The 17,511-nt window shown below is 42.5% G+C and overlaps 1 protein-coding gene across 1 annotated transcript in view; it reads right to left on the reverse strand.

Annotated features, from left to right (window-relative positions):
* The window catches only part of LOC148476932 (uncharacterized), a 181,822-nt gene that overhangs the window by 11,360 nt on the left and 152,951 nt on the right, over positions 1–17,511 (reverse strand). Inside the window, exons 15-17 of the mRNA XM_088457527.1 lie at positions 9,942–10,213; positions 7,825–7,953; positions 5,474–5,615 (exon numbers count right to left, since the gene is read on the reverse strand). Coding sequence (XP_088313653.1) covers positions 5,474–5,615; positions 7,825–7,953; positions 9,942–10,213 — 543 coding nt within the window. The remainder of the gene's footprint in view (positions 1–5,473; positions 5,616–7,824; positions 7,954–9,941; positions 10,214–17,511) is intronic.

A 17,511-nucleotide genomic window follows, 5' to 3' on the forward strand; every position in this document is an offset into this window, starting at 1 on the left:
ACCGACAACCCAGTCAGATAAGAAAGATGCTGATTATCCTAAATTCATCAGGCCCATCTCAGGCTTCCAATGCCTTCAGTGTTTCTTCCATGTGTGTAGTAAATAGTGATTACACACCGGAGAATAGTATTCTATAAGAATATTTTCTACACATTGCTACTCCATTCTATATAACTAACTAGAAGATACAAAAACTGACAGGTTATTACACAAAGACTTTGAAATACCAGAGGACTACCTGTATTTCAATTTGTACCCTTGGGATTGGGGAAACCCTTATATCTCCTAAGGCTGCAAGTGCAGAGTACCTTATGGCTCAACCCATACCCCTGAATCTTATCAGGTTACTACATGAACCTCTCCTTGTTCTGGAGTAAATCCTATTTTAATATGAATACTATTACAAACAACATAGTAAGAGTCTATTTTGTTATATTACTTTTGAGGATCTATAAGGACAAGTCCAGCACCTGATAAAGATTTAGTGGAAGTGATAAATTTTTATTACATTTGGTAGAGTCCTGTTAATTAAGGATTTTGACTTATTTGAATGGCTGACAAATTGGACATTCTTTTTCTAATGTATGTCTATAAAAATTAAACAATGAGATTGGCTGTAATTTTTATAAATTAATGTTTTACTCTGGAGCTTTATTTATTATTTAATTATGTGCAAATCAAGTAAATTAACTTTTAAATACACACTCCTTTTACTCTGATTGGTCAGATTCTCTGTTAATAGGGTCTTGGGCAGTGGGTTGGCATTAGTTTTAATTTCTGTTCAGCATGGTGCAGATATCTTGGTGAACATGTAGAAGGTTGTCTTCAATTGAGTATCTGCTATTGACTAAAATAAATATTTTAAGTACAGATTATGTGGTTTGTACTCCATCCGAAAACCACCCAAATTTTGTGAAGCCGGACAGATCAGAGTTGCAGTTCAAATTTCCTGAGGAGATCTGGATAAATCACGGTTCTGACCATCCAGTGGTTCAGAATTCGGATTTTTAATCTGAATTTCCGGGTATGGATTGCAAAAATGACATGATTTTAGTAGTTTTTAAAAACTTTTTATAGTTTTTTTTTTAATTAAATCCAGATCCAAAACCAAAACCAAAGCACAAAGATGAATCCAGATCCAGTAATATAACACGGGGGTCAGCACACATATCTAATTTTAAGAAATATGTAGTTCCCCCTTTTATTATTTTTTACATTGAATAATCAATATATTTATGAAATCAATATAATTCTGTAAATGCATATTAACAAGGACTTTTAAAAACTGTAAACTTACATATATGATAGAGATATGTGCCGGACCATTTTTGCTGGTTTTGGTTCTAATTCAATGTCCATTTTAGTTTTTCCAAACCGCCGTGATTGTTTTTTGTTTTGTATTTTTTTCCAGCAATTGGACAAAAAAAGCTAAATTCACATAATTTGAGCCTTTTTTGTCCCCACAGTAATAACCTAAATAACATTAATTTCCAGTAATTTCAAGCCAATTTTGACCACCTCACAGCTCACAATATTGGGCCTGATTCAGAGCCGAACATTCTGACCAGAGTGCTCGCTCTGAATCAGGGCCCTCCTCCATTAAAATGGAGCGTCCTCCTGGACGCTCATATAGCTGTGGGTCACCACCCACAGCATATACGAGCGTCCTAAAAGATGGTCGCGATGGTCTTGACCATCGCGACCATCGGACTTGTGAAGGAGACTCTGCGGTAGGGTCTCCCAGCCGCAAGCCCTGGAGTGATTTTGGCTCTATTTAGAGCCAAAATCACTCCCACTGTAATCACTAGTGATGTCAAAGGGGTTGGCTCCAGACGGTAGGAATTCCCATGGGAACGCCTCCGTCTGGCAGGCACGCCCCCGGCACGCCCACCAAAGGGGGCGTGCTGTCAATCAACATCGACAGCACGACCCCTTTGGTGCGAGACCCCGAGCGATGGAAAGACCGTCGCTCATTGGGTTTCGCGCATGCGCATGACGGAGCTCCCTCCGTCGTGCGCATGCGCAGTGGGGAACATCAACCCGCTTGCGAGCGTACTGCCGCTCGCGAGTGGGTCTGAATGACCCCCATTGTTTTCAATACTCAATTTTGTGACTGGGTGAGAGCTTTCATACTTGCTTCCCTTGCAAATGATTTTTTTTTAAATTGTCATCTTGGTCCCCTTGTGGGATGAAGATCCAACCTCAGCTGCAGCTACAGCATCAGCAGAAGTAGGCCTAGCACTGAAGGATTCTTCTGAGGAATTCTGGATAAAGGAGGAGTCACCTAGCCTTAACAAATTGGATGCATGACTACTTCCGATCATTACTCTGGGTATTGAGGATAAAGGTGTTAGTGGTAAAGATTGCAGGTGCTGGGATCTAGTTGAACTTGAGAGAAGGGAGCTAGCTGATGCTGGACTGCTTGTTGTTATTTCTTTAGCATCAGTTTTTAATATTGTCAAAAACTTTTCATGCGTTTGCTGCAAATGAAGTAACAGGTAGGAGGTTCATTTGCTGGTCCTATGCCCAGGCATGACAATGGCCTTCCTCTTATCATGACCAAGAGTTGCTTCCACTGGTGCCTGACTAACACAAACAACATCCTCATCCTCAACATCCTCATTAGCACCGGCGTCAACTACACAATTATCCCCTTCATCCTCTTGGACTTCCTCAATTTCTATGTCATCAGCTATATTTGTGCTGTTCGTTCTGACATTTGCAAAGGGAGCTAAATGGTGGAAGGCTGCTTTTCTATGAGTAAAACAGTATCAGAAAGGTCAGGCTCACACATAGAGAGGAATTCAATTGCAGACGAAGGGTGCGAATAGCCGTTGCCACGGCATTTAAATGCCGACAATGGCAGTCCTTCTCGCACCCTTCACATGGTCAGCCAGATGCCTGATTCTCTCAAAAGTGCTCATTACCCTATGGGGTAGCGAACACTTTTGAGCAAAATCCTGCTGCTATAAAGTACGGCAGCTGCCGCGCAGATTCGACTGGGTGAATGTATGCACTCCTAATTGAATTCCCCTCATAGTACTCATGGTCACACTTAGACTATCCTCAGGGATTTGTGACATTTCTGTTTCTGAACACACAGTTTGTTCTGCTGCCTTGGTGTTTTTTTACACCTCTTCTAGACTCTGAGTGAAGAGGTCTTGCATCATCATGAGAGGCAGAGGAAGATGCCTCACTGACACTTGCAGAACCACCACTCATAAATAAAGGCCCCTATCTCTTTTTGCCACTGCACATGGTGAATGGCATGTTCACAATTTTATGTTTCTCTGCACCACACTTTCCCTTTATTATTATGTGTTTTTTATTTTTTAGAACTGTATTTTTTATTATTTTAGATGCCCTGACTTAGACTCTATATGCCCTTGAGCATTGGCTTTAGTAGATGACTTTGGAGGACTAGCATAATCATCATGACTTGTGGCAGCTGCTACAGTGACAGTGTTTGGTTGCTGTTCTCTAAACTGAACATTATCCACTTTTGAATTTGCAGATTACTGCATGGCTAATATATGCACGTGAATGAAGCACAATGGGGTAAAGCACAGTACAAACAATAGAACTTACCTATTTTTTTCATTTTGATGTATTGATATCACAGCTAAATTGAAACTGAGAGGAGTCAAAAGGCTTATATATTCACTGTCACGACCAGAGCTGTTTTACCTGGTGGGTCGCGGTCTCTGCCTGTGCGGGTGCTTTGGCGCGGTCCTGCCAGTGGGGGTGGTGGTGTCTGGAGGTTGGCGCAAGGTGAACGTGGATGTCCTAAAGGTACACGCCATATGGAGACAGGTGAGACTTGCAGCGCTGATGCGCTGGGGACTGCTGGGCGCCGCCATCTTGGTTTTAGGCATGTGACCTAAATGGGCCAATTAGGTCAGAGACTCTGGTGTGAACTCTCAGCAACCAATCATACACCTTCCCATGGTACTTAAGGTTGTTCAGCACATACTCTAGTTGCCAGTGCATCTACCATGCCATACCCTGATACTTACCTCACTGTTGTGACTTTGTCAGCTCTCCGGATTCAGAGCCCACTCCAGTATATAGACTTCTGTTCCTCAGTTATCCCTCCATTGGACTTTCTGCTTACCTGCCTGTCATTGACTCTCAGCTTCACTATTTGGATTAAATTTTTTCTGCCAAGACATTTGTTTCTGCCTCACATCACTCGGACTTGTTTATTTATTACCAGTTACTTGTTTACTACTGTACCATTCCATGAATATTAACAATCCAATTAATCCTGCTGCATATCAATACTGCAAACCCATTCCTGTATTTTCTCCTGCATCCACCCTGGGTTCAAAAAATAATCCAAATCTGACATGCACTTGTCATGAAAAAAGCACACTAGGGTAAAGTAGAATATTGTGCAGCCTCTATACACACTGACTAAGCGCAGCACAGCCATTTGTTAGTCTGGACATAGCACAGCCTATATATAGCAGAGTACAGCACAGCATACAGCAGCGTGCCCCCCTATACACATTGACTAAGAGCAACACAGCCACTTGTTGTGAGTCTGGACACAGCACATCCTATATATAGCAGAGTACAGCATACAGCAGTGTGCCCCCCTATACACATTGACTAAGAGCAGCACAGCCTCTTGTGACTGAGTCTGGACACAGCACAGCCTATAGAGCAGAGTACAGCGCAGCATATAGCAGTGTGCCTGACTCCCTGGCACTGAAACCCAATTAACCAATGCTACGAGGATGACATTTTGCCTCAAAGTGGAATCCAAGTAAGATGGAAAGACCCGAGCCGCCGCTCGGATTGACTCAGATGTCGGAAGTTTGGGCAGGTTCGAATTGCATGCAATCCGAACCGCTCATCTCTAATATATGACAGTATTTACATATACAGTATAATAGATCTGTCCATTAAATTGATGAGGAACGGAAACTTTTTCTTGTGCTTATTCTGGCAGTATATATCACATTTGTGGCAGAATCCCAATGCAAATTTATTCTAGAGCTGTACGCGGACCCCCAAGCTTTGCTTTTGGTTCTAATTCATTATTGTGTTTTGGTTTTGGCAAAACCACCCTGGTTCAGATTTGGTTCAGTTTTGAATTCCTTTAAAATCAATACATTTTTTTACTAGAAACAGCTAAAATGTTGTCATTTGGACCAGATTATATACAATCCAAAACCCGAATTAAATTTTTATAACAGAGTTCCGAACTGACAGCAGACCCAAGCCAGGACTCAGTTCCACTCAGAACCCCAAAGTCATTAAGAACTGGGACTTGATTTGACTCAGAAAACCCCTAAGTCTGGGTGTGTTCTTTTTTCAGGATAACCAAACCACGCATCCCTAATTTATTCCTGACCATGCGGTAACATGCACAATTGAGGTCCACGAAGTGTTACCAAAAGGCACAGTCTGACAAATGACACATCTCACAGATCAGTCCATACTGGTATGAAAAATAACATTATACCTTTTGTCAGCTTAGTATCCCAAACTTTATCTTCACTTTCCTCTTCTGATACATCTATATAAATGTCTATATCCGTTCCCTTTATGCTGATCTCCGTGTATTGATAGGGGTCTGATAGATGATGGGAGTGAAACTGCAGAGTCTAAGAGATTTGTAATTAAAAAATAATTGCTAATATGGATTCATCTGATCGCAGGGGCAAAAAAACCCACTTACACATGTAAAATAAATCCGAAGACACAATTTCATCTGTATCGTCACCCACACAATGTCAGGGTAATACTGTACCTGTTCAGTTTCCTAGGAACAAACACACAGGTTTCTCGACCCTGTAAGCACCTGGGCAGTGATGTAGGAGTTGCCAGTTGGGTGCATCAATCATGGCTATGATCTGTACCTGCACTATAACAGGCACACACTGAGCATAAATGAGGCAGATTTCCTTCTATTATCCTGTGTGCTGACTCTTCCTGAGCCCCTGACGTAGATTATTCTCCACCAGCCCTGACCTCTGCTCTGTTCCAGACCTTGTCTGTGCCTGATGGTTGGGTGCACTGTTCCGACCTGTTTCCTGATGCCGGTTTATTTGACCTTTTATTCTCCTCTGTGTTAGATTTCTCTACACCTGAGTAATAAGCACCAATAGCTCCTTGCAGCAGTCCTGGGCAAGAATGTCTAGCTCTTGGGGAAAAGGGACTGATAAAGATTATCAGTGTTCATGAAAGGACTTGAGGGTCTAACACTTCACATTGACCATGTGCACCTACCAGCCCAAACTTTAACACTAAGCCTATCACTATTCCAAGCCTGTAGGGTCTTTTAAGGAAATAAATAAACCACTTTTCTCCAGCATTTTAACCATAATTTTTCTCTCTCAGGGCTTATTCATTAAGAAAATTTGCAGGACATCCCCCAAAATAACTGATTTCTACCATGGTCCATTCATTTCTGACTGTAAAGCAGCCCCTTCCCCTGCTTTGAAAATGGATTCCAGTAGCTCTTCACCATTGGAAGAGTATCTGGAGTGCAAAGAAGAATCCAATCGGTTCCCTCCGTCTTCCGTAGCCACCACAGTGTACATGCGCAGTAACACTGCCGGGACAGAATCTGTTAGTTTACACATTTGTTTTGACAGCTACTTTTGTCTATAGCTGTGCGCCATAGGGTATAATATGTTCCAAAATCGCCCCATGTAGTAGTGATAATAAACTTAAGGTTTTGGGGCATTTATCACTATTTTGAAAAATAGGTCCTATATTGTCTTATCTATTTGCCAGCACTGAGAGAATTGATAATGTTCAACATACTGAGACCTTACTATGGGCTCTATTTATTATCATTATTTTTACTAAAATAAAGTGAAAAGATCGCATTTCCCATAATTGTAATGGGAAATGTGATATGTCTGGTAGTTACTAAAAATAAACTGTGAAAAAATACTGGGGGAAGCCCTGTGATAATAACGCCACCTAGAGGAGGTGTTATCCAGGGTCTCCCCCCGGTTACCAGACTCCTGCTCCGCTCTAACAGGCAGAGCAGAGCCTGGAGCCGGCCCCAGTGATCAGCTGTGTGGTCTAAACAGACCCCAAGCTGATCACTGCTAAAAAAAAAAAATATATAGTGAAAAAAAAACACTTACCTGAGACCAAGGACCACAGATTGGGGCTCCGGTGATGTCCTCCCTCCGGTCAGCTGGTCACCCATCCTGCTGATTGGGTCCCAGTGCAGGATGGGAGATCAGCTGACCGGAGCCACAGAGGACATCACCAGAGCCCTGATCAGAGGAGGTAAGTGTAATTAAGGGCGGGAGGGTCGTGAGGGTTGGGCTTAGTGAAGGCTAGTCGGCACATGCGCGGGCACTTGTCACAGTATTTTTTGCGAAAATACCATGATAAGTGTGCGGAGGGGTTTCGCAGGGGCAGAGGTTTATCGCAAGCTCTGTCCCTGCAAGGGACTTTTAGTAAATCCCTGTGATATTGGCTGAATTCGCAATGCGAATTCAGTCGGTAATATCATACTACAATCTGTATTCAAAATGCGGATTGTAGTAAATAGAGCCCATAGTCTTAAACTGGGCCCAACTATCTAGCTTCAGCCTAATTGTCCCTTATAGACCCTTCTTAATTACAGATTAGTATTAGCATCAGAAGTAGGGTAATAATGAGAAGAAAGTGTGATAGCAGAAACTATGAATATGACTAGGAGTATTCAAATTGAATAGATAACATTAATAGTACATTACCTTTAATCCAAAATTAACACAATGTACTGTTTTACCATTTTGAATCAACAAAATATATGCAAAATATTTTCTAGAAAATATGTAATAAAGAAATATTTAAAATACTTACCGCAGGACGTACATCTGCACCTGGGCGTCCTCGGACAAGGTATTTTATCTTAGTATATACTGGGTTAGAAGCCTGAGGAGGTTTCAGAATTCTCTGAAATCCAAACTTCATATTCTTCTTGTCCAGATTCTGAATTAGACCAAATCAAGACAGATGCATTAATCCAACAACATCAATGCACAGAGCTCATTTACACAATGCAGACACTGTGCACCACAAAACGCTGCATTTTTGCACCCATGTGCCTGGATAAACCACCCAACGCACTTCAAGCATTGCATCTAGTCTCATCCCTTTCCAGACACCTCCATAAACTAGGGATGTGGAGAGGCTTACAGATCCCTGAAGCAAAAAAGTGTGATTGTCGCATTAAACTCCAACTTCCCATCTTTCAATAAAGTAAACTTTTCAACTTTTCTACTAAAATGTTAATAGGCTTTGTGTCATTTGTGGCTTACTTTGATCATCGGAGTCAGGGGAAATCAGGACTCTTTATACTTCATGTGATAATTCTATGTGACTGAAGCTATCACCTCACCTGTCAGTGGTTTTAATGTCACGGCTAAATATAAATGTATATACTCGCTATTGGACTCTGGACACCTTGCTTGAAGTTAATGCCCATCACCCTGTATGGAGACACTATACACCCAAACCAGTGCTAAATAAACCACCAAACCTAGTAATGTGCTCAATTGACTAGGCAACTAACTACACTAACTAACCATATACTGACCTGAAAACTAACAACTAGCCTAGTGTGAGAAAAACAACAACAACCCCTAGTCTTGGTGTGGTGCACTATATTGCAATCATTTGAAAGGTTTAAACAACAACTAACTAGTCACATACAGGTTAGTATATACCAACTAAGGAAAGCACAGCAATGCACTGTGATAACATAATCTGGTATAAGTGTCTTCTTCGACTGGAAATATAAGCAGTTGGGGTCAAGCCTGACCTACTGTACATGACAGGTCACTTGAGAGAATGTTGAGTCAACTCCTGCTATGGCCTTTATGTAAGATCAGGGGTGGTGGTCAAAATGACTAGCACCCTCTATTAGTGTTGTGGGAACTTAGCGGATGATCCTTGTGCCCTAATTACGAAATCCTGATACTTGGAGCAGAAGAAAGAGGCCTAGTGCCTAAACGCAATAAAAGGATTGTTGATACATACCGAATATGGCAGGAAAACAGGTCTATTAAGTTTGGTGGGAAACAGGCCTATTCAGTTTGCCGGGAAATCTGGCCTATTTTTTAGGGCAAGAAAACGGGCCTTCTGGCCTACTGTCAAAAATTACAGTTAAGAAGCGCAAGCATAGTGCCTGAATTTAACTAACTGTCCCATGGGCTAGCACCAGAACTTAAATAAGGTGGAATGGGCCTAGTACCCAAATTTAAATAATAACCTCTACAGACATATCGTCCAAAACTTCAGTGAGCTCCAGTGGTCACAGGCACCCACCTTTTCTGATGGCAGACTGCAGTGGGGAGCTTCAAAATCTATTTTGCTTTCCAGCACTGCAGGCCTCTCTGGACCTCAGCTTCTGCCTCAACTCTGGTTGACAGTTGCCATCCTCAATGCTGCTGATATTCTAGGGTCTTCAGCCCATTAAGATCTTTTGGTTCTATCTTGACATTATTCTCTGGCGATCTGCACACACTTCCCTCTGACATCAGACCAAGAGGTTCCCACTCGCAGCTTCTATTATAGGCCATGAGATGGTATAGCTAAGATACAGCAAGCTGCAATTGGCCTGCTGCAGTTGATTCTAAAAGGATTCCCCTTGACTCACTATGATACGCTCACCATGACTGCCGTTTTCAAACATCCCGATTGGCTGACTTTGAATCCTTTCATATTCAAGCTAGCCACAGCACCAATATGAACCTATCTTACCTATCCTGGCAGCAGATCATGGGAGAGCAGCCTGGTTCCTAGACTGGTTCTGCGGTCACAGGATAATTGGTTCAGGATCTTGTGGCTGTGGTACTGGATCTCTCACATAAGCAATGAGGGAACAATAACAGCCAACATGCATTCAACTCTGTATTAGCCCCATCATGTCTATAAGATGCGCCAAAATGTCCACTATTTGAGTAACACTCATTTACCTCTTCTGTGTGTGCTGAATGCGGCACTAAATAGAGATTGATTTTGTATTCCTGATATTCCGGCTCATCCTTACACACTACCCTGAAGTAGATAAGGACACTTCCATGGATTGGAACCTTTATGTTCATAAATGACAACAGTGCACCCAGAAAGGAGAAGCTGGGATTTTCCAAGACGATATAGAAAGGTTCAATCCGTGTTGGGGGTTCCAAGGTCATGTTCTGGTCTTTAAAGTGAGCGCATTTAATCTGTGATTTATTCCCAATGAAACCTATAGGACACAGAAAAAATAATAATAATGTTACCAACAGGGAATGACTGATAGCAAGTAACTTCAGTAAGCTACGCTAATGCCTATAAAGGCTACACATTTGACAGATACTGTACAACAATAAAAATAAATATTATATTTAACATGATCATTTTACACAAAGCAATATTAGGATCACAGCTGTACCGAGCACGGTCATGGTCCATCCATCCATTTAATATGCTGCATGATTGTAGTCTTCATGATGTAACTACTATGTGTGCGTCTTTCAGAGATGTAAATGTCACCCCTCAAAGCCCACCCTGCCATCACTGGTAAAACTGAGGGGCTGATGTAAGATTGTATGCAAAATGAGGAAACTTACACTCTCCAAGTGTAAGGGGATAAATTAATGATAAGCGAAGTATATATAAAGACCCATATGAATGATTTTGATGCACATGCACAGTGTGGGAATACATACTGTATGTGAAAATAATTCTGTATTTACTATTATGCAGTTTGGAGGATGGTATGAATCCTGACACTATGGGCAAAACCACCGGGAAAAATTTGCCACATCTGTCCAGCCAATCAGGAGGTGAGAAATGAAAATACTCTTATAGAAGCAATTATTATATATTGATTAAGGAGGCAAATAACACTAAAAAATTTCTTATGGCGGCATTCTTCTTATTTTTATATATTAGGGGGCAAAATTAAGGTTTAATTTTACTATGAGAACAATAGTATTACATTTATTAAAGAGACATAATTGGTAAAAGGTGTAAAAATTTATTTATGACAGGGGCAACATTTAATACTTTATGATGTGGGCACCTGTATAGAGACATAAAATAATATATGTTTCCCCAATCATAAGCACATTTAACATTTAACACCAATTACAAATTAGTTAATATTGCTACTTCAATAAATTGGATAAATAATATTGCTTTAAATAGAATGAAACCATAATTTTGCTCCAAATATATGAATAAAATTATATAAGATAATGAATAATTTTATTTGCCTGTTAAATTAGTACATAGTACAAGGGATGAGCAATTCAGATTCTGTGGAATCCGAACCGCTCCAAACATAGGGGATCCGAGCCCACCCGAGCCGCGGCTGTGCTGTATTAATAAGTGACTACGGGGGCACACTGTACGCTGATGTATGCTGCGCTACTCTGCTACACTGCTCTGCTAAAGTGGCTATAGTAGCCTATGTCCTTACTTCAGACTCTAGTGTCTGTGCTGTGCTAATGGTTAAGTGACTGTGTGGGGGTCACACTGACTGCTTATTGTATGCTGCGCTACTCTGCAACTGATTAAGTGCTCAAGTGTAAAAAAAAAAGTAAAAATGATATTAAAAAAAAAAGTATAAAAAAAGGAAAACAAAGTTGTTAAAAATTAATAAGTAGCCGTCTGTGTATACAAGGAGCATGACTCCTAGGGGAAATAGCCCTCTGTGTATACAAGGACCATGACTCCTTGGGCTACAGCTCTCTGTGTGTATAAGCACTGTGACTCCTTGGGCTATAGCTCTCTGTGTGTATAAGCACCGTAACTCCTTGGGCTATAGCCCTCTGTGTATACAAGCACTGTGACTCATTGGGTTATAGCCCTCTGTGTATACTAGCACTGTGAATCCTTGGGGAAATAGCCCTCTGTGTATACAAGCACTGTGACTCCTTGGGGAAATAGCCCTCTGTGTATACAAGCACTGTGACTCCTTGGGGAAATAGCCCTCTGTGTATACAAGCACTGTGACTCCTTGGGCTATAGCCCTCTGTGTATACAAGCACTGTGACTCCTTGGGCTATAGCCCTCTGTGTATACAAGCACTGTGACTCCTTGGGCTATAGCCCTCTGTGTATATAAGCACCATGACTCCTTGGGCTATAGCCCTCTGTGTATACAAGCACTGTGACTCCTTGGGGAAATAGCCCTCTGTGTATACAAGCACTGTGACTCCTTGGGGAAATAGCCCTCTGTGTATACAAGCACTGTGACTCTTTGGGCTATAGCTCTCTGTGTATACAGGTACCGTGACTCTTTGGGGAAATAGCCCTCTGAGTATACAAGCATTGTGACTCCTTGGGCCATAGCCCACTGTGTAAACAAGTACTGTGACTCTGCTGGCCATACCCCACTGTGTATTACAAGCACTGTGACTCCTTGGGCCATACCCCACTGTGTATTATAAGCACTGCGACTCCTTGGGCTGTACCCCACTGTGTATTACAAGCACTGTGACTTCTTGGGCCGTAGCCCACAGTGTAGACAAGTACTGTGACTCTGCTGGCTGTACCCCACTGTATATTACAAACACTGTGACTCCTTGGGTCATACCCCACTGTATATTATAAGCACTGTGACTCCTTGGGCCATACCCACACTGTGTATATAAGCACTGTGACTTCTTGGGCTGTACCCCACTATGTATTACAAGCACTGTGACTTCTTGGGCCGTACCCCACTGTATATTATAAGCACTGTGACTCCTTGGGCCGTACCCACACTGTGTATATAAGCATTGTGACTTCTTGGGCCGTACCCCACTATGTATTACAAGCACTGTGACTCCTTGGGCCATAGCCCACAGTGTAGACAAGTACTGTGACTCTGCTGGCAGTACCCCACTGGGTGGGTGGGCCAAAAGGACAATTCCATCTTGCACTACCTTTCATTTCTGCCACTGCTGTGTGGCAATGTTTCATAGATGTGCTTTAACCTGCAGTGTCTGTGCCTCTGCTCTGTCGCTTTTAACCAGCCAGCTCACTGCAGCCTTTGGCCAATAATGGTGAAAACAATATTGTAAGCTGTGAGGTGATCTAAATTGACTGGAAATGACTGGAAATTAATGTTATTGAGATTAATAATAATAATGTGATTTTAGCTTTTTTTGGCAATATTTTGTAAAAAATCCAAATCCAAAACCAGTCACGGCAGGTTTGGCAAATCCAAATCCAAACCCAATGCTGGATGACGAATCAGAGCCAAATCCAAATCCAGCAAAAATGGTCCGGCGCACATCCCTACATAGTACTACATAATACCTACATTACCAGTGTATTGCGATTCACAAACCACCCTTTAGTAAACTTCCTTCTCGTTATGAAACTCCTGCACTAGTGCATAAGACACCTAGAGTCCCTCTATGGAGGGTCTTCTTGTCACAAGCTGCTCATGCGAATGCCGGGGGACCGTTCGCTGAACTCCTATCAACTGTCCATCATGCCTGCTCCGTTCTGGATTGGTTCCTGCGGCTATATCCTTCTGGTGTGAATGCCACTCCGATGCCGGTGATAGTATTTCATGGTTGTGGCTTTGTCTCCTGTTTCCAGTTGAGTACCCAGTCCTCCTGTCAGTTTTGTACTACCTGCCATTTGCAGGGCTGGATCAAGGGGGGGGGGGCGACAGGGGTGGTCGTCCGTGGGCCCCCACACACGGAGGGGCCCCCACACAGGGTTGGTGTGACCCTGCCGGGAACAGGTGTCCAGTGGAACCTGCTCCTGGATTGAGGCTCACTGCCGTGATCCGCTGTTACTGTATGCAGCGGCACAGTCAGTGCCACTAAATACAGTGCAGAGCGGCTCCCGAGTCTTCTCACCGCTGCCACGTGACACATTACATCCGCGATGCCGATGAGAGGACCAGGGAGCAGTTCTGCCGGGAGGTCACATCATCACTCAGGTAAGTCTGGGGTGGAGCAGTAGGAGGGCGGTAGGCTCAGCGGGAAGGGGGGGCTTTGTGTGGCTTGAAGGGGGCCCCCACAATTTAGTTGCCCTGGGGCCCCCACCAGCCTTAATTCGGCCCTGGCCATTTTTGTCATCTAGGCGGAACATGCAAAGTCGACGAAAAGTATGGCATGCAAAACCTTTCCAACTTTTCACAGCTAATTGAACAGGCCCCTTAGGGGCCTATTCATCAAAACATAATTATCACATGTGATAATTATGGTTTGAACTCGCGAGTTCAAACACAGTTTAGGAGGCATTCATCATGCCTCATTCATCATGCCTCCTGCCCTAAACTATCACTTTCGAAAAACTACTGTTTCTAGGAAGCAGTTTTTTGCAAGTGAGAAACTTTTCCCTGCCTGTCTTCAAGCTGAACAAGCGCAGCTTGAAGACAGGCTGCGGACTTCATTGCTCCCCCCTGCATGGGTGTACGATCCATTCCGCCACCCCTCCCCCACGTGGGTGTACGATCCGCAATAGGTGTACGATCCTTCTTCACAAAGGCATGTAAAAATTTAAATTTTCACATGATTTTGTGAAAATAAGTGGTGATGAATTGGCCCCTTTATATATGTACCAATCTTCAATGCAGTAGTAATGATTAAACACAGCCACTAATTTTGCAACAGCAGCATAACACAGCAATCTCAATATACAAAGACACTGGTATTTCAAACAGTGATTCCAGCAAGGCACAGATTTCTACAATGTCATCACAAGGCTATCCCTCAAAGGGTATGCAGTTGGGAAGCCGGCGGACCTAATCCCGTCAGCCGGCTTCCCGACTACTTAATCCCGGCGAGGGTTAAATGACAGGCATCTAAATCTAGATGCCTGTCATTTTACCGAATCCGGGAGACCGGCGCACGGCATCATGATCGAAGGGACGCCGGGCGCCGAGAGTGGATAGCTGCGCGGGGGGGGGGGGGTGTGAGCTTTAGGCTTTCCGTGGGGGACTTTTCCGAGGGGGACTTTTAGGGTTAGGCACCCCCCCGGAGATTAGGGTTAGGCTAGGGGAGGGGGGGTTAGGGTTAAGCACCCCCGGGGGGGACTTAGGGTTAGGCACACCCCTAGTGGCGGGGAAGGGGGGTTGGGTTTAGGCACTTAGAGTGGGGATTAGGGTTAGGCACTGGGGGGAAAGGTTAGGCACCCCAAAGGGAGGGTTAGGGGGGGAATTAGGTTAGTTAATTCTTACCTTAGGACGATCAGGATTTCCTCCTCTGCTGGGCTCGTGGTGTTGGGATTCCAACCGCTGGGCATAGGTCCGGCGGTAAATCATAATGATTCCCCCTCAAGGAGATACTCCATGCAACGCTGGATTCCTTTCTTTTATAGTGCATATGCCACACCCCCATTCCGCCCACAAGCTCCGGCCATGCCCCCCGATTTTGCCGATCTGGCTGCCCCCTCCCGGAAGGGGCAGCCAGAATATCGGCATGTCTGGCCATAGGGCATTCGGAAGTAGGCATGTCATACATACCCACAGGTGTAATTAATGTGGTGAGCATGGATGATTACTTGTCCAATGTGATCTGCCAAAATCTACATATGGCATCCAGACTGGTAAATATCTTTGTATTTGGCATAGCAGCTATTACTTGCTCCACAGCACTGAGGGGGTGATGCGGTTTCATCAGAGCTTTTTTGAGATGTACTGGGTCAATGCAGATGGGTACCAAACCCCCATTTATTTACTGCAGCCACCATATCCGCCACTCACAGAGTGGCTTCTACCACGGAGCTGTCCACAATGCATCTCTGTATCACTTTCTCCTTCATGGCCAGAGGCCCAAAACTGGGGGCGCCTACTGTGGGAGAAGCAGTCTCATCTAAACACGTGATGGGTGACTGGGAATTTTCCAATAATATTAAATTTGAACAGATCAGCAAAGTCTTTTAACTCTGGAACATCCTGTTGAATAACATGCACTTCAGCGCTTAAAGTTATTAACCTTCGTTTTATGCTGTCCAGCAAACCTAGGGGCGGTTTGACATTACTGTCCACTATATAAAACTACAGAAGATAATTAGTGGATTGAAGATTGGACATAAACAAGAGAATTGGAAAAACCACCGCTTATTCGGAGAGAATGAATAATATATAACACACAATTCATTAAAATGTATATATGTATTAAAATATAATCATAAAATGCAATTCATGATAATGAAGTTTTCTAACATGCTAAAACACAGTTTAAACTAGCATAGGCCCTGGTCAGTCCATAAAAGATCTTTAATGTGGGTGAACTTGGATCTGGGGCGTATATTTACTAAAGTGAGAGTTTTTAGAAGTGGAGATGTTGCCCATAGCAACCAATCAGATTCTAGCTATTATCTTCTAGAAGGTGCTAGTTAAATGTTAAGTAAAATCTGATTGGTTGCTATGGGTAACATCTCCACTTCTAAAAACTCTCACTTTAGTAAATACTAAATATACACCTGGGATACAGTCCTGTTCCTATTATAACCTCCAATAAGTGATAAATAGCCTTTGTAATTGGATGTCCAGCAAATAGTTGTTATAAAAACCGATTTAGTGTGAATAGGGTCCTGGGTAATTAGTGGAACACATCACACATGGCAGGAGCGAGGATCCCTTGTAGTCGGCAAACCTTTAGCTGTAGACCCCACAGATCTTCTAGGCAGATGATAAGTGCACTTGTAAATATGATGTATATGGTCCGGAGGTCTGGTTCAGGTTATCAGCAGTTCTTTCAGTATCCCGATCATTAATGGGGTTCAGGGGTGCAGTACACTTGACGCATTTTGCTTTTACAGCTTTATCAAGGGTGGTTTGAAATGTAAAAGGAATGAGTATTTATACATTGCCAATATGGATGCTGATTAGCGCACCTGGGGAGAAGTCAATTGCTACCATCCTAATATGTTTAATTATACATATCTGACTTGGGAGGCAGAGCTATCTAATTTTTCCACTCTGTGTCCAGAAATGGCAACTCAGATTAATACATACATTTTTTATTGTGCATTTGGAATGTATTCTACAGTCACATTGGTCATGCGATGTAAACAAGAGCATCACATGTCCGCTGTGAGTGAACAAATCGACATTACTCTGTTGTAAAAAATATATATATAAAAAAAAAATATATAAAAAATATATATATATACAGTATATACATACACACAAAACTTCTCGGTAAATGGATGGCACTCTCGGCTTCTTAATAGAATAATAGAGACAACACGCTGGGACTAGCATCTATATATCAACGTTTCAGAGTGTCTTGATAAAGGAGCTAATACTCCAAAACATTGACAGCTGGTATTATCTACAAAGGAGTGCCGGGCATTTGGATTCTATATATATGTATGTATATATATATATATATATATATATATATATATACTGTGTGTGTATATATATATATATATATATATATATACACACACAGTACATATATATATATATATATATATATATATGCACTTGCACTATACATTCAACTCTGCATGTGTTTACTGCATGTTATACTGCAACTTTGTCATAAATATTTGCTTATTTTTTATCGATTTATTATTTTTGTGTGAATATATGCTTCCAATA

Source organism: Taudactylus pleione, unplaced genomic scaffold (assembly GCF_031769625.1).
Source record: "Taudactylus pleione unplaced genomic scaffold, aTauple2 ptg000762l, whole genome shotgun sequence".
NCBI classification, from domain to species: Eukaryota; Metazoa; Chordata; class Amphibia; order Anura; family Myobatrachidae; genus Taudactylus; species Taudactylus pleione.